The 18,881-nt window shown below is 37.8% G+C and overlaps 1 protein-coding gene across 2 annotated transcripts in view; it reads left to right on the top strand.

Moving 5' to 3' along the window:
- LOC138148347 (transmembrane protein 135-like) overlaps window positions 1-18,881 on the top strand; it is a 147,186-nt gene that overhangs the window by 73,486 nt on the left and 54,819 nt on the right. For both annotated transcript variants that reach the window (XR_011165035.1, XM_069071041.1), the window contains exon 4: window positions 11,445-11,478. Coding sequence is in view for 1 of the 2 variants with exons in the window: in XM_069071041.1 (XP_068927142.1) it covers window positions 11,445-11,478 (34 nt within the window). In the remaining variant the exon portion in view is untranslated. The remainder of the gene's footprint in view (window positions 1-11,444; window positions 11,479-18,881) is intronic.

Genomic DNA, 18,881 nt, shown 5'->3' on the forward strand with positions numbered 1-18,881 from the left:
CTCAATTTACTCATTTCACATGGCCTATTTCTCTGCCCTACCTTGGGAGCACAAAAAAGATGATCATACTCTTGATTTTACCATTACCTACAAATGCACCACTTCTATGTTTACGAACACTGAAATTCTCTTATTTGATCACAATCTGTTGTTATTCCACCTCTCCATCTTCTTTGCAATCCTAGATCCTGTTCTTTATTCACATTGTGACTTCAGCCCCTCAGTTCTTTCACAGGCTTTCACTCATGTACTAGCTACTGTCTTCTCCCTTTCTCATTTTAACCTCTTAATGAACAAGTTCAACTCTACACTGCCCTCTTCTCTTGAGTCCCTTGTCCCAAGGACAAGATTATATTACTGATCTTGCCCTGTCAAGTCTTAGTCTTGAATCACTCCACTCATATGTCACCTTCACTATTATACATATACTATGAAACAATACTGGAGAAATCATGAAACCCTTCTGACTGAGTCCATTACAAATTTATGTTATGTAACCTCAACTGGGACTCCATTGCTACAAGGCAATCCTTTTGCTCATCTTTAATTAATGCTTTTTCCTAAAGTATCATTTCTAAATCTTTTTATCCATCCTGATCTTGGTGCCTCTTCCCCATCTGCCAGTGTAGAACCCTGTCTTATATTTTACTCTCAAAATTGAGACCATTTGCTAAGAGCTGCCCTTCTTCCTCATCTCATTTCACCCAGATACCTTCTGTCACTATCTTGTCCATCACCTTTATCTTTCATGAAAAAAGTGACCTTTCTTTTTGCTAAGACAAAACTCTTTGCTTGCACAGTTGACCCCATTTTATCCGATTTTATCCTATCTTCTCCAATAGATTGCCTCCTCTGTCATCCCCATTCTCTCATTTATCTTGTCTTTTCCTTTCTGACTGCTTCACTGCTTTCTATAAACATGCCTGTGTCTCTGCACCCTCTAAAAACTCTCACTTGATTCATCCGTCCCTGCTGGCTCTTGTCCCATAATATCTCCTGCATTTCGTGTCTAAACTTGAAAAAGCTGTCTACAGTAGGTACTTCCACTTACTTTCCTCTTACTCTCTTCTCATCTCCCTATTTTCTGGCTTCTGACCTCATCATTCAACAATTCTTCCCTCCAAGGTTACCAACAATCTAAGAATTTGCCAAATCCAATGGTCTTTTCTCTTTCTTGACCACTGTACAGCCTTCTTCTTAACTTCTCTATTATTGTAGAGATTACAACATCTTCCCAGTTCCCCAGGTTTGCCACCTAAGTGTCATCCTTGATTCATTTTCTCTCACTCTTCCCATATCCAATTTGTTTCTAAGTCCTGTTGTCTTTAATCATCTTAAAAGCTACTTTTGGGGTGGCTAGGTGGTGCAGTGAATAGAGCACTGGCCCTGGAGTCAGGAGGAACTGAGTTCAAATCCAACCGAAGACACAGCACTTATTAGCTGTGTGACCTTGGGCAAGTCACTTAACCCCAATTCCCATGTGCTCCCCCTTCCAAAAAAAAAAGGCAAAAAAAATTAAAGCTACTTTTTTGGTAAATGACCTTCTCAGGTTCATACTGTCAAGGAATCTCTCCAGAAAAAGAAGTAGATGATGATAGCTAATAGGCACGAATGGATCAAGTGAGGGTTTTTTGAGGACAAGGTAGACATGGGCATGTTTGTTTGCATTATCAGATTTAAATCTCCTTTATCATGCCACAGAAATGTCTTTCCTATGGAAGATCATTTCAGCTCTTAGAATTCACACCTCAGAAGTACCCTTAGCCCTTGCAGCCCCTCCCTTTGATTGGATGACTCCTTTCAGTGCCCAGGCTTGCTATTTCTTCATTTCTTAGGACTCTAATGTGGACTTCTTTAGTAGCAGATCTGTCCCTCCCTCTTCTTGCCCTCCTTTCAGTTTCCTTTTATGTGTTGTTTTACCCCATTAGAATGTAAGTTCTTTCAGAATAGGGGACTGTCTTTCTTTTTGTTTGTGTTTATGTGCCTAGCCTTTAGAGCACTGTGTGTGGCACATAATAGGTAAGCATTTAATAAATGTCTATTGACTGATAAGTAGGGAGGTTACCAGTAGACAAGTAGAGATGGAAGAAAAGTGAGGAAATGATGATAGAGTGAGAGAAGATAGGATTTAATAGGATCACTTGTCTATGTAATGGGATTTGCCTTGGCAAGGAGAAATGGTGCTTCTTTATCTGTGATAGGGGTAAAGGCAGTGATTATAGCAAAATGTATCTGGAAAATAATGAGTTGAGGAGGAGAAGAGAGGAAGCTCTTAGAAAACAACCATAATCTTTTCAGTGAAATATGAGTCAGGGTTCTTAGCTGAGGGGATTGGGGGAGGGGATATCATGGGAAATTTAAAGAAAAGATTTGGAAGAGCTGCTCAGGAAATTGTGAAAGTGAGCCATCGAGGGAGGTATAAAAGCATTGCCAGTTGAGGTAATATAACAGATGTGTAGTAGACCTTGTCAGCACAGTTTTGGAATTTTCTCCTTTGTTTGGTAGCACATGAGTTGGAGCAAAGACGATGCCTGACCAGAGCAGTGGAGGGCCAAGGCTTTTCAGGGCAAGATCAGCAGTAGGTTAAGGGAGATACAAAAGATTAAAGAGCAAAGGATAATGGAGAGTTGAATTGATTCATTTAAGGGTCCAAGATGGGGAAGGGAAGATAGTGTAGCCACTGTTGGGGTGATGACCTGAGAAAGAAATAATGAATTGATTGGGAAGTAACATTGTGAATGAAGAACAGGGGTTGGGGTTGCAAAGTACATGGAGAGTAGATTATGATCAGAATGGGGGAATTCAAAGTTCATGAACATGGAAATGGTACATTTGTGCGATATGACAAAATCAAGAGTTTTTCTATCCTTGTGTGTGACTGAGGGGTGGTGATAGAGAAGGACATTTTAAAGGAAGTTGGGAGTTGAGGAATTGGGACTTGGGGGGTATTTGAGGGAGTATCACTATGTATGTCGAATTCCTAGCATGAGGGTAGGAGTTGAGGAGGAGAGAAAGACTATGACTTTAGAACTGAACTCACTGAGTAAAGAAAAGGAGTATATTGGAGGTCTGCAGGCAACAGCTTCCAGAATTTTGATTGAGTAGTAGATACCTCAAAGGAGGAGAAATTACTTATTCATGGAGGGGAAGGGAAAGCCTAGAAATGGCATTTGGAAGCAAGGAATATTCTGGATCTTCTCTCCTTGACCAGGGAGAAGGTAGGGTGAAGGGGAATGAATGAAAGTAGAGCCAGTGTTGAAGAGGGTAGTTAGTGAGGCAGTGTCATCAGGAGGGAGCTAGGTCTTAGCTGGAGTCAGAAGATGTCATTAGTGGGAAAAGAAAAGATTTAAGAAGAAAGTGAGTTTGTTACCTATAGAGCAAGTATTCCAGAAAGCATAATGAAAGGAGTGAGTAACTTTAGAGTAGGACATTGTCCCTTAACTTCTCTGGCTGTTAGTTTCCTCCCCTGTAAAATTATGTTGGACAAGATTACTTTTGAAATTGCATTTTTTACAAAACAATATCCTATTAGCACTTTTATGAGAAGGCAGTATGGATTTGGAGGTAGAGGCTCTGGGTTCAGATCCTAACTATGAGATTTGGGGCAGGTCATGTGGCCTCTCTAGACCTTAGTTTCTTCATCTTTAAAATGAGCGATTGCATTAGGTGAGGGGTAGGGAACCTGCAAACTCAAGATCATATGTGGCCCTTTAGGTCCTCAAGTGTGGCCCTTTGACTGAATCCAAACTTCACAGAACACATCCGCTTAATAAAAATATTTCTTCTGTAAAATTTGGACTCAGTCAAAGGGGCTGCATCCAAGGACCTAGAAGGCTACATACAGCCTCAAGGCCTCAGGTTCCCTACCCTTGCACTAGATGATGTCAGTGTTACCTTCCTACTGTACATAGGCCATAAGCAGCAAAGCTGAGATTCAGGTCCCGATATCCCCTGCTCTTATTTCCCAATTACATGTAAAATAGTATTAATAATAGTATATATATATTTAAACATTTGATTTTAAAACTTTGAATTCCAGATTCATTCCCTTCCTTCCTTGTCACCCACCCTTACTGGGAAGATAAGCAATTCAATATAGGTTGTACATGTTTAGCTAATGCAAAACATTACCATAGTAGACATATTGTAGAAGACTGATTACATTTCCCTCCCTCCTATCTGTAATGGAAATGCAAATTTAAAGATCTTCTCTGCCCCTAGGCTAAAGTGCACCTGGAGCCTGGGGTGGGAGGCTTGTTTTTCAGTAGATACTTCTTGATTGGCCAGTGAGTCAATAAATTGTTACATTCTCTGAGCCAGGAGAAGGCTATCTAAGCCCTGATGTGTCGCTTTGTTTTGGGGCTCACTTTGAGAAGTGTTCTGTGATTTGATCAGATGAAACTCTGGGAAGCCGTTGTCCAGGGCCCCCTGGCTTTGAGACCCAGATGTTGTTTGGTATGGATGTAATGGTTGGACAGTTTGGAAATCTGTCTACTTGATATGTTTCTGTCTTGATAATTCTGTCTGTATATTCTGAAGTTTGGGGTGCTGACCTTTTTCCCCTGAACTAGGTAAATGATACATATTTGACTGATTAAAGTAAGCTTGTTAACCCATTTTCAGTTGCTTTACTTAAACAAAGCAGATCTAAGAACCTGTGGTGGCAGCAACCCTGGGGATGCTGGGGTGCTTGCTGCTATACTATCCCATCTTCCACTTGACCTATTCTCTACTTTTGTCTTGTCCCTTTTCAAAAGTGTGTGTTTCCAACTTCCTTCCCCCCCAGCCTGCCCTCCCTTCCATCATCCCCTTCCCCCCTACTCTCCTCTAGGGTGAGATACCTTTTTTAGTGTGTATGTCATTCTCTCCCTGAGCCAAATTCAATGAGTATAAGGTTTTCCCATTCCTTTATGCCTTCCTGTTCTAAGCCTCCATTGTAACCATTTTCCCTTGCCTCTTCTGTATGAGATAGTTTGCCCCATTCTGTCTCTCCCCATCTCCTCTCATTATATTCCTCTCTCACCTCTTAATTTCACCTTTTAAGTATCATCCCTTACTATTAAATTGATCCTGTGACCTCTATCTGTGTATACCTGTAAACATATATATATACACATTCACATATGTAATCATATGCCTATATACCCTCCAATAAAGACTATATATATATATATGTGTATGTGTATATATATATATATATTCCTATTCCCTTCAACTATTTTCATATTGAGAAAAATTTTATCAGTTACAATTATCGTTTTGCCATGTAGGAATGTAAGTAGTTCAACTTTGATAAGTTCCTTATGATTTCTTTTCTCTGTTTAGCTTCTCATGCTTCTCTTGCTTCTTGTATCTGAATGTGAAATTTTCTATTCAACTCTGGTTTTTTCATCAAGAATGCTTGAAAGTCCTCTATTCCATTGAATAACCATAGTTTCCCCTGTAACATGATACTCAGTTTTTCTGGGTAGGTGATTCTTGGTTTTAATCCCAGCTCCTTTGACCTCCAGAATACCATATTCCAAGCCCTTCAATCCCTCAGTGTAAAAGCTCCCAGATCCTGTGTTATCCTGATTGTGTTTCCACAATATTCAAATTGTTTCTTCCTGGCTGCTTGTAATATTCTCTCCTTGATCTGGGAATTCCGGAACCTGGCTATAAATATTCCTAGGAGTTTTCTTTTTGGGATCTTTTTCAGGAGGTGATCTTTGGATTCTTTCAACCTCTATTTTACCCTCTGGTTCTAAAACATCAGGGCAGTTTTCCTTGAGAATTTCTTGGAGGATGATTTCTAGGTTATTTCTTTGATCATGGCTTTCAGGTAGTCCACTAATTTTTAAATTATCTCTCCTGGATCTAGTTTCCAGGTCAGTGGTTTTTCCCATGAGATATTTCACATTGCCTACTCTTCTTTCATATGTTTGGATCTGTTTAACAGCATCTTGATTTCTCCTCAAGTCACTAGCTTCCCTTTGCTTCACTGTAAATCTGAGGGAATGATTCTCCTCAGTGAGCTTTTGAGATTCTTTTTCCATCTGGCAAATTTGACTTTTTAAGGCATTGTTCTCATTGCCTTTTTGAGCCTCTTTTGCCATTTATGTTAGTCCGTTTTTTAAGGTGTTATTTTCCTCAGTCAGGCTGTTGACTTGTTGAAAATGTTCATCATTTTCTTGCATTGTTCTCATTTCTCTTCCTAATGTTTCCTCCACTTCTCTTATCTGCTTCTTAAGGTCCTCTATGGCCTGTAACCAGCTCGTATTTTCCTTTGAAGCTTTTGGTGCAGGAGTTCTGACTTCACTGTCTTTCTCCTGTTCCATGCTTTGCTCCTTTTTGTCCCCCAAATAGGAGTCTAATGTTGGAGTCTTTTGTTTGTTTTGCTTCCTTTGCCTGGTCATGTTGCCACTCAGTTATTTGACTTTTGGGCTTTTTGCCACAGTAGCACTCTGCCACCAGACAGAGGAGCTTCATATCAAATGCTGGGGTTTTCTCAGCTGCTGGAGGAATTAGTTGGGTGCCCTCTCTGAAACCTTCACACACTCTGGCAAGCTGGTCACACACCTAAGGACCTCCACCCTAGACTGCAATCCAGATCTAAGCAGGTTAAAGCAAGAGCAATTACCCCTCAGATTGGTCGCTTGGCCCCCCTACAATCTGCAGGCCAGGAGCTGGAGTTGCAAGGTGGGCCAGCTGTGCTGCAGCCCTCAGCGGCTTCTTACCCTGGGGGCAAAAGCCAATGCTCTCCCAACTTCTCGTCCCAAAGTCCACACTGAACTTACCTCTCACTTTTTTATGTGTTGATAATTCTGCAAACAGCCACAGGTGCTGGTGATCTGGAGTCTCTCTAGCAGGTGGTTGGTCAGGCCCTCCCTGGGGCTAAAACCTCGGGGTGTGGCTGTCCTCAACAGGAAGTTAGCTTATTTGTGTCATTTTGTGGGTTCTGTAGCTCCAAAGTTTGTTCAGAGTCCCCTTTTACATGAATTGGGGAAGGTGGAAGCTGGAGCCGCACAGATGTCCTGTTTCTTTTCCACCATCTTGACTCTGTCTTGCACTCTTAAAGTCCAGTTTTGAATATTTTATTCCTTCATTCCGAAGTTTGGAAACAATGCTGTTAGTTTCATCTGTCAGGATAAAGTTTGCTAATAATATTATCTCTCATTCCCCAATTGATAAATGGTCAAAGGATAGGAATAGGCTGTTTTTTGATGAAGAAATCGAAACCATATATGCTCATTTAAAAAAAATGCATTGTCATTACCGATCAGAGAAATGCAAATTAAACAACATTGAGATCAGATTGGCTAAAATGATAGATTCTCTTCAATTGGGGACTGGCTTAACAAGTTGTGGTATATGATTGTGATGGAATACTACTGTGATAAAAGAAATGATGAGCTGGTTGATTTTAGAAAAGCATGGAGAGATTTGGACCTATGATAGAAGATGTTATCTACCTCTAGAGGAAGAAAGGACAAAAAGAAAAATGTACAGTATGGTCTTGTCTGTGTGTATTATATGTGTACACACACACACATATATATATAATATATGTATATATATTCATATATAATTGTAGCCTTTTCTAGGGTGATCAGGGAGGGAGAAAAAAGAAAAAGTACACAGAAGAGCACAAAAAGAAAACTTAGAAGGAAGCACTGAAAAGCCGGGTAGCTTTGAAAACAGTATGTAGCATTTATTACATAGGTTTTTTTTTTAATTTTTGGAGGGGATGGGTTGGGCAAATGGGGTTAAGTGACTTGCCCAAGGTCACCTGACTAGGAAGTGTTAAGTGTCTGAGGCTGGATTTGAAATCAGGTCCTCCTGACTCCATGGTCAGTGCTCTATTCACTGTGCCACTTAGCCACTCCATTACATAGGTTTTTTTAAAAAAAAGTAAACAGTTTGAAATGGAAATTGATTGTTTCATATTGAATCCTCTCCTTATGTTCTGCTGTGAACATAGAAATGTTCTTTTTTTCTTGTTTTGTATTTAAGTTTAAAATGAATAAAAAAATGAAAGAATATCACCTTCTTATTCTTAGATACTGTGCTCCTCTTAATGCAGACTGAAAGAGTATATTAGTTATATTGCCATTGTTTTGCATTACTGATATTGAGCCTATAGTACACTAAAATCGCCAGAGCATTTTCAAGCTGTTTTCTACCCATGCATACCCCATTTTGGGTTCTTTTATCATCCTCATGTTAGTGTTCTTTCCTTCTTTACCACCACCAGCATCAACCACTGACTAATTGCCAGTGATGGGCAGGTAAGCCCATAATTCTAGGAATAATAACGCCTCCTAGGCCACTGGTCCCCCTTTTAGCCACCATCCAAGGGCTCAGCCCTTGTGGAGAAGGGGCTTACCATCCTTATCAACTGTTGACTAGTTGCCACCCCTAGGTCAGGCAAGCCAGTCTCACTCAAGGAATAGGGCACCCTGAGGGAGAGATAGGAGACATATGCAAGGCAAATTAAACCACTAGGCAAACAGGAAAAGGTAAGGTAATAAGCATTTATATAGTGCCTATTTTGTTCTAGACACTGTGCTTTACAGATTTTATCTTCTTTGATCCTCCCAACAACACTGCCTGATAGGTGCTGTTATTATCTCCATTTTATAGTTGAGGAAACTGAGACAAACAGGGTAAGTGACTTACCCAGGGTCACACAGTCACTTTCTGAGGTCGGATTTAAACTCACATCTTCCTGACTCCAGGCCCGGCTCTCTATCCACAGAGCTATTTAGCTGCTTTACCACCATCATCTTGACCATCTCTAAAGCCAATCACAAGCAGCCCTCCAGAGGAGTGGGGCTGCTCTGAATTGCTCTAAGGTTCTGGTCACATGGTATAGTGAATTCTCTATTTAGCAGTAAACTAAAGCAAAACATCAACAGAAACCAAAGTACAGCATTCACAGTGGCATACCATTACAAATTATCACTAAAGTGGCCACATAGTTTTAAACAAAAGATATCATTCAGTAAATCCTTAACCCAATCATCCTTAAGGAGTAATCCTCCTTAAGGGCCACAAAGTAAAGAATACAAAGTTGTCCCACCCCTAGATCACAGTAAGTCATGATCTTGTCAGTCAGCACTAAGTACCCAAAGAGAGTTCTTGTCATCTTGGCTTGAGGCTGGCTCCCGAATTCCGTGGTTCTTCTTCCGAGGGTCCAGCTCCCTGGATTCATAGGCAGGCTCCTCAGCTCCTCATCCTGCTCCTTGTACAGTTCTTTGTCCAGCTCCTAATCCAGTTCCCATTCCATATTGAAGCTCACAGTGTCCAGTTCACCTCAAGTCTTTTGCTGTTTTTGTTTCTGGGAAGACAAAGCTTAACAGAGCCAAAATGACATTTATGCACATTGCTGGCACCATCGTAAATTCACTATCTGCCTGTCAAATCAACACAGACCCACAAACAAGGTCTGAGAACTCCACACAAATCGTCAGTATAGTCCCAGGACCTCTGAAACCCTCCTCCAGGACTTCTGTAAGCAGAAAACGAGAAAATCCTGTTTCAGGGTTTCCAGTAAGGTCCCAGGGCTTCTATACAAAGTATCATAAACACAACAGAACAGACAAACAGAGTGCCTGGTCTCCATAGCTGTTTGCCTTCTCAGTTATGCTCTGTCCCAGCTGTGCTCCTCCTTATATATAGTGGTTCTCTTTCCTGTTCCGCCTGTTCCTGTTGCATCAGCAGGTTCCTCTCACCTTCAAATCACAGGGGGCTCAAACAAGGTGCTAAATACTTAAGCAGCTGAAAGAAGGCACTTAGTACTTCTTTGCTTGCTATTATTACATTCCACCCCTCCAGGATCCTTGGCCTTACAATCTCAGTCTAAATGGCCATGGATCCTGGAACAAATAGAGGCACTATACTTTGTAATCCTATCGACTATGCCATAAATGTAAAGCCAAATAGGAGCAGCTCTCCAGAGGACTACTGCTGTGAATAACTCTAAGGTTCTGATCACACAGTATAGTGAACTCTCTATTCAGCAGGACACTAAAGCAAAACTTTCACAGAAACCAAAATACAGCATTCACAATGATATAACAACTTATCACTAAAGTGGCCACATAGTTTTCACTTAAAGTGGCTACATAGTTTTAAACAAAAGAGATCAATCAGTAAGTCCTTAATCTAATCATCCTTAAGGAGTAATCCTCCTTAAGGGACAGTGAAATACAAAGGTCTAAGTCCCCCCTTACCACCATCACATTGTCTTAATTTCTTAGTCAAAAAGTTTTCTTTCTTTTTGATTAGAGATTAGTTTCCAATCATTCTTAACTCAGTCATCCTTAAGGGGTACAAGGTACAGAGTACAAAGTTCTCCCACCCCTAGATCACAGTAAATCCTGATCTTGTCTGTCAGCGCTATGTACTCAGTGAGAGGTCTTTTCATCCCATCCTCATCACCAAATATAACGCCAGTGCAATATTCACAGTGCCCATAGTGGCTATGAATATGCTGGTGTAGTTGTGAATCACAAAATATAAAGACTGTCCACATGGAGGACCTAATCAAAGCATTTATTCAAATACCAGGAAACTGAATCCCCAAACCAGAGAGCCAGATTCATCATAGTAACCATGAAGTTAGTACATGTAACCAGTGCAGTAATTCAAACTATATGACCAATGCAGTAATTCAGAATATATATGCAAATATACATCTATGTATATATAACATGAGGGCTTGCTTTAGCCTCTTACCTTAGTTACTTTTATTTGGGCTAAGGAATTTCTTTGAAGGGGTTATAACATTACTCTTTACCTAGGACATTTATTATATTTCTATGTACTGAGAGATCATGTGATGTCAGTGAATTCTGTTAAACCTATGTAGCTGTGATAGTTACTCAGTTACTGACTTTTTTTCTTGATATGAAAATCAGAATGATTGAATGAATGTTTAATGTAATGTCACTATATATATATATGATTTCTATGTTTAGTATATCAGTATAAAGTAAATAAAAGAATTCATTTTATTTTTGAATGCATTTACTTACTGATTAAGTTGTCTTAACTCTGAGTTTTTGGACAGGTAATAAATTATTTGACTTTTTCTCAAACTTTGAAACCTCTAGTGTAAATGTATACCAAGAACAAATTTGATGCTATACCCTGCAGCATTTTAGTATGATTGATTGCTTAAGTACTTTTCAATAGTAAAAGTTCTCTTTAGTTAATTTTTCAGAATTCATATGAATGACTGCTAAACATAATTTATTCAAAAATCCTTTTAATCTAACTGTAAGAGTTCCAAAATGAGTACTAACCATTTCACTCTTTTTGTAGTCAAGAATATTTATTCAAGCACCTTCCATTAATATTGACATAATTTTCCATTACATTGTATTACTTTATATTAATGTGAAGTTAGATTGATACTGAATCTTACTCTCCCCCTCCTTTTTCTTTTTTTATACTTGTAGGAGAGGTCTGCTGACAATTTATATGGCCAACTTGGTAAGTAATCTTTTCATTAAGGCTGATGCAAGTGATCTGTTTTTAAAAATCCATCTTAATTGGTTAAATAGCCCCACCTGAGTCTTAGAACTTTTTCCATTTTTGCTTTCAGTTATTTTACTTTAAATAATAATCTTTGAAAAACCCTCTCAATTTACTATTTTAATTTGTTTCTGTTCCATGTAGTTTGTTTCATTTTCTAGACTTGATGGAGAGGGCTGAACCTTTTTGATGGATTTATTTTATACTGTGAAACAACTTTGGCAATTACATCCTGGGCACATTTAATAACTATAGCCTGTTGGGAGTGGTTGTGGTGCAAAATGAAGGACTTTTCACTAAATTGAAATTCTGCAGTTTTGTCTGGCCTGGTTTATATTGTCAAGCTAATGCACTGAAAAATACTAATCAAAGAGAAATATTTGTACTGAAAAACGTTTAAGGCTATTTTTTGCAATATTTATCTAAATTCTAAAACTAAGAAAATTACTGATAAGACAAGTTAAGCAATAATATATATTGACCATTGGCTAGGAAATATTACCTAATGTATATTTAAGAATTTTGTTAAATTAGTTACTATAGTGAGAGAGCACAGTACTATAAACAGCTTTTTTAAGGACTTTAGAAAATATACCAGCACTGTGGTTAAACAGTTGAGGAAAACATGAAGTGGGTAATGTTGCTTAGAATTTTCATACATGCCTTTGAAATCAGCCAGAGATTCTGTTGAAAAATACTTTATGAATCAGAAATGAGATAACAAGAAAGACTGTTATTGAAAATGTATGCTAGAATTAGGAGCTGATTGTAGTTTATTAGTTAATACTTGAATATTCTGTGCAAGAGATTATCATGGTTACCAGTCCTGGAGATCACATACAACTACAATCCTTTTCTAAGCTATTTGGTACATATAATACATACTGCAATAAAAAGTCATTTCTAAAATGGTAAGTAGTGTCATTATAATATATTTCATATAGTCTCAAAACCGTGGTGGAAAGTTGTTTAATAATAATAAGAATAGAGTCGGTTTGTATGGAATGTGAAGTACTTATGTATATTATCTCATTTGATCTTTACAACTCTGTGAAATGTCAGGAGGCAAGTATTATTTGAAGAAACCGAAACTCATCAAAGGGAAATGAATAATCCAAAGTCAAACAGCTAGCTAATAAGTAGAGAGGTACTTACACAAAAATACTTCTTTTGTCAGACATTTTATCAGAGTTGTAGATGACCAGCAATAGTCCTAGGCAGTTATTACAGATACAGTAGAAAAACTTATAGATGAGTAGAAAAAACTAATGGGAAATATGAGGGAGATGTTTTACTATATGGCAAAATGTAAACTGACCTCCTTCTGACTTAGAATTACATGTTGACTCCAATAGTATATGTAGGATGAATCACTTATGGACAAGAAAAGTCACAAGTAGAGGGGCAGCTAGGTGGCGCAGAGAATAGAGCACTGGCCCTGGAGTCAGGAGGACCTGAGTTCAAATCTGGCCTCAGACACTTAACACAAAAACTAGCCGTGTGACCTTGGACAAGTCACTTAACCCCAATTGCCCTCTAAAAAGCAAAAAAAAAAAAGTCACAAGTAGCTGATGGAATCAGAGTGGTAGAAGTATATTGTGGGAACAGACCCAATTCTAATTCAGTCCTCTCATTTTACATGAGGAAACAGATCTAGAGAGGTTAAATGACTTTAATCAGTGACTTGAAACTTAGATGACCTTCATTCACTGCTTTGTCTAAGCATAGGATAATGAAGGAATGTTGTTGTCAGAATAGTCCAAAGTTTTAGAAGAATATATTAGTTTTATGATAAAATTTTTTCATTATTTAGTACTGTGAATAAATAAATGACTGTTAGATGGGGCAGTTGAAGGTGGCCAGGACTTTGAGACTCAAGAAAGTCAGCAAAAACAGGGTGTGCAATCCAGAATGGACCCAGTAGTAGACACATCAAAGAAATCTTGACAAATGGTTGGAATCTCTGAAGTGTGGTAGCAAGCATTAGTTGGAAATCTCATTGGGCATCTTAACAGAGGTAACAGTGGGCAGGAGGGGAGTTTCCTGGCAGGCATGGGAAATATGTTGTCAAGGTAGTTGCAGAGCAAGTACTTCTGGTTCAGGTATGCAGGTAGTCAATGTTTGTTGGTCTGCTAGCCAGTGATGTGGCCCCAAATATATAGGCTGTGATACAGAGGAATTTGCTAGCCTCTTGGCCAGACTGATGAGACCAAGAGGGGACCTTTGGTTCCAGAGGACCTGAAACATTGGGCAGGACTGTGGAAGAGCAACACATTCATCATAATGGAGAATGGGGGGGGGGGTGAGAATAAAATAAGACAGAATTCCAGTATTGGAGACAAGTTGAGGGATAAGTTCCAAATGAATAAGACAGAAATTGATTTTTTAAAAGTCAGAAAAGGGTTAGTTACAGAAGTATCTTGTTGCTGAACTATATTGGCTATGAAAATATGAATCTTTTTATTTTCTTGGCACAGAGTTGATTGTTTGGAAGCATGTGGGAGCAGGGAACCAGGCTGATGATAATAGTTTTAAGCTTTATACTCAGAGTATAAATTAGGTGTATTCTAATCAGTTTTTGAATGAGACCATGCCTATAGAAGCTATCTCAAGATGAAACTATGGATATATTGAGCTGTCCTGAAGATCATTTTTTAACAGATATTTGAGAAAGCTATCAAAATGTACTTTGGTGTTTGTTTCTTTAAAGTAGCATCTCCTTAACTGTTTAATATTTGATATTATGCTGCTGTAATAAACTTACAGTTTTAAATTTAAAAGAAGATAAAATGTGGCAATATATTTTATAGGAGATACATTTGATCCAGAAAGCTATAAACAGATTAAAAAGGAAAGGATTCAGAATTTACCATGTATTATATCTAAATTAGGCAAAGCACTATTGAAAAGAGATGAAATTTTATTTATTTGTTTTTAAATGGAGCATTAATGATTGATCTGGATCTCAATTAAAGCCTTGTAATTTGGACTATATTTATCAAGGGGCTTGCTATGCTTTAGTGATAGTATATTCTGATTATAGGAAAAATGAGTCAGGTAAAATTCTCTTTTGCTGAATTCTTAAGCTAGTTATAACCTCATGCTAAATGTCAGTTTGTCAGTTAGTAACATTTATTAAATACCTACTATATACCAGGCACTATGGGATTTAAAGAAAGGCAAAAAACCAGTTCCTACCCATAAACTCATAATCTAATGGAGAAAAAATGTAAACAATTATGGTACAAACAAGTTATATGCAGGATTAATAAGAAATAATTATAGAGGGAAGGCACTAGAATTAAAAGAGATTAGGAAAGGTTTTCTTTACAAGGTAGAATTTAAATTGGGATTTGAATGAAGAAAGCCAGGCAATCTAAAAGTTGGAGATTAAGAGAGAGAACCTTCCAGGCTTGGGGAACAGCTGGTGGAAACACCCAGAACTGGGATATGGAATGTCTTGTGTGAGGAAGAGCAAGGAGATGGTGTCACTGTGTTGAAGTGCACATGGAGAGGGATGAGCCTAAGAAAACCTGAAAGTTAAGGGGAGGAATTAAGTTATTAAAGACTTTGAATGCTAAATAGAAGATTTTGGATTTAATCCTGAAAATAATAGGGAACCAACAGAGTTTATTGAATAGGGTTGGACCTGTACTTTAGAAAAGTTACTTTAGTGGTTGAGTAGATGATGAACTAGAGTGGAGAAAGACTTTGGGCAGGCAGATTAACCAACAGGTTATTGTACTTGTCCAGATATGAGGAGGTCAGCATCTGTACCAGGGTGGTGATAGTATCAGAGGAGAGGTGGGGTGTATTTGAGAATTGTTCAAAGGGAAAAGTGATGAGCCTTGGCAGTAGATTGGATATGGGGAAGGGATTTAGCAAGGCATTGAAGATGATACCTAGGTTTCAAGCCTGGAGGATCTAAGACGAAGAGGAGGATGCCCTTGCAGAACAGGACAATTTGGATGTGGGGAGGGGAAAGATAATGGATTTGGTTTTGACATGTTGAGTTTAAAATATGTATGTTACATTCAGTTTCAGATATCTAATAGGCAGTGGATGCAAAACTAAAGTTCATTAGAGAGGTTAGGACTGGATAAATAGATCTGAGAATTATAAACATAAAGATGATAATTAAATCAATGGGAAGTGATGATATCACCAAATGAAATAGTATAAAGAGAGAAGAGAAGATGGCTCAGGATAGAGCCTCGTGGGACACATGAGGGGATGATCTGAATGGAGAGCCAGCAAAGGAGACTGAGAAGGAGCAGTCAGATAGGTAGGAGAAGAGCCAGGAGATAGTGGTATCCCAAAAACTTAGAGGAGAGTATCAAGGAATAGAGGGTGATTAGCAGTATCAGAGGTTGCAGAGAGGTCAAGAAGCATGAGGATGGAGAAGGATGATTGAATTGGGCAATTAAGAAATTATTGGTAATTTTGGAGAGAGTAGTTTCAATTGAATGAGATCAGAACCCAGACTATAGAGAGTCCATAGAGTGAAGAGGGGAAGTGGAGGCACCAATTAATTATAGATAGAGTTTAGACAGAAAAGGCAGGAGAGATATGGAACAACTTAGTGGGGATGGAAGAACCAGATGAGGAGGTTTTTTTCCCTCTGGATTAAGGAGCCATTGGCATGTTTGCAGGCAGTAGCGAAGGAGCCGGTGGACCCAGATAAATTAGAAAATGGGGATGAGAGAAGGGGCAGTCTGCTGGAGAAGACAGAGTGGAATGAAATCACTTGAGATAGAGGGGCAAAAGTAAGTATCAGAACATAAAATAGTCAGTATGATATATGAAGAATGCTTTGCCTGGAGTCAGGAGAGACTTGTGTTTGACTTATGCTGGTTATATGATCATGTACAAATTACTTCATCTGTAAAATAGGAATGATAATGTAGGTAATACCTTCCTCACAGTATTGTTGTGGCAGTCAAATGAAATAATAATTAAATAATGAAACTTGATAGATTTCAACAGATATCAAATGACAGGTTACTAATATGGGTAATTTTAAAATCAAAGGCAAATTAACAGTAAAACAGAAATACAGTAAATTTTTTAAAGTATGCAGTCAAAACAGCTCCAAGGAAAATTGAACACTACCTGTTCAGAATGTTTTTACTGGTGTCAAAAGACTTTTAAAAAGTAAATACTAATTTATTAAAGCTGAGATTTGTACTGCACTAGTGTAGTTTTCCTTGGAGCTGTTTTGATTACATACTTTAAAAAACTTACTGTATTTCTGTTTTACTGTTAATTTGCCTTTGATTTTAAAATTACCCATATTAGTAACTTGTCATTTGATATCTGTTGAAATCTGTTGTTTCATTCTTTTGTGATATTCAGCATTCACCATGACTACCACTGTCTTTCTTTTAGGTGGAAAACTTATAATATAAAAGCATGAAGCTTCTGAGTAGCCTGCATACCTTTGTTTTCTTCTGTTTCTTGATCCTAACCTGTCTTTTCCCTGCAAAGTGAAAGTGCTAACAGTAGAGGCAAAAGCATTTTATTCCAGTTAGACTAGGACACATTCTAAATTCTTATGAGGTCATTTCTTTAAGATATTAAGACTCCCTATAATGAATTTATAAGAGAAAATAAGCAGTATGATTTGTCTTTTCCATCAACTTTATCATTGATAGTAACAAACATTTATTGATCCTCTATGTTGTAAAATTACTGTATAGAAAGAGCTAGGAATTTGTAATCTGATTGGGAGTTAGGATATAGGGTGTGTGTGTGCTTAAGGGCCAAATGAATAGTGCAGTCAGCAAGTGCTTTAGGAATTCAGAGGAAGCAGATCACTGTGGAATGAGGCATTTGGAAAGGGTGGTATAAAGGATAGAGGACTTGAGTTTGAATTTGAAGGGCAGAAAAATTGCTGCTCATTAATGGACTTCATTTGTGGTGCTTCTTCCTAGCTCCCCTCAAGGTTCAGCTCAAGTTCCACCACACAGAACTTTTCCTGATTTCTCCCCGCTCCCACCCACAACTTGTTTGTGCTCTTTCTTCCTCCTGAAGTTATTTTGTATATTTTGTTATATTACTTATTTGTGTGCATCCTTTCTTCCCAGTAGAATGTAAGTTCCTTGAGGGCAGGATTATTTAGTTTTTGCCTTTATTTACATATCACCTAGTACAATATACTTAGTAGGAATTTAATAAATACTTGTTGAATTGGATTAATTGTTTATGGTGCTTCATATCTACCTATTGACCTGAAGAAGCAAGAATGAGGAACAGTGGGTAGTTGCCACTTGTTAGGGACTTTCTTGGGTGAGGTTGATTTGGTTAAGTCTTGGAGATTAGGGCTTGAGAATACATGCATTTTGTATAGGGCTCTTTTTTCTCATAAGTAAAAATTATCTTTTCAAACTCTTTATGATTTTATATCTGACTCCTGGAATGTTAGGAAGTCTTGACTGCTAACCAGTGTAATGGCTTTCAGTTATTATGTTGATAACTTTCATCCTTAAGGAAAGTTATAAGCTTAAGTTTTCTTTATCTAAGTATTTTCCTAAAGAGCCAAATGAAACAAATTGTATATTTAATAACTGTTATCTTTATTAACTTTGTTCAGGGCTATTATCATTTATCATATGTAATTTATTATGCTTGGAAAAAATGAACAAATCTAAAATTATACTGTTTCAGACTCAGAATTGGTAGGGATTTGGCTATGAAAATTTTTACTAAAAAATAAATAAAAGGCTTTAGAGAAAAGGTAAGAAACCATGGCTTAAATGTTTTCCTTGGCTCTTGCCAAATGTCTGGCCCTAAAGAGGTAGAAGAAGTTTCTTGGGGCTAACATGCCAAAGCCAATTAGCCCTGTCAGTTCACAAAAACACCAGCTGCCAGCATTGAACTTTGTTACTTTATGATTTGAAAGTGAAGACATAAGCAAAGTTGGAGTTCATATGACTTTCCATTTAAAAATCACCTGGAAAGATTTATTATGCTAGTCATGACAGTGACCCAACGTTTTCAGTCTTTCAAAGTCAATTACAAACTGCTACTAGTTATCTAGATTTTGATGTCAAATATTATGTTAATCAAATGATGCCTAAAATTATGTTTAGGACAGTTATGAGAAACAGTACTTTAAGACATCTTTGTATCCTGTCTCTCCGAGTCTTTGAGGGAGAAACCATGTATTCCAATATTTTCATATTTTAATCTACGTAGTATTCTATTCAGCCATATTATACAAACATTTTTCCATTTTTATTAAATTCTAATACGTAGGATATTTCAAAAAAAATTTTTGCCGTTGTGAAACTGATACATCTTTGATTATTTTAAGCATCTGTATTTGATTTTTTAAATACAAAGTATGAAAATGATGATCA

This window comes from Petaurus breviceps, unplaced genomic scaffold (assembly GCF_028583685.1).
Source record: "Petaurus breviceps papuanus isolate PSGF00001 unplaced genomic scaffold, PetGlider_PUasm1.0 90823, whole genome shotgun sequence".
NCBI classification, from domain to species: Eukaryota; Metazoa; Chordata; class Mammalia; order Diprotodontia; family Petauridae; genus Petaurus; species Petaurus breviceps.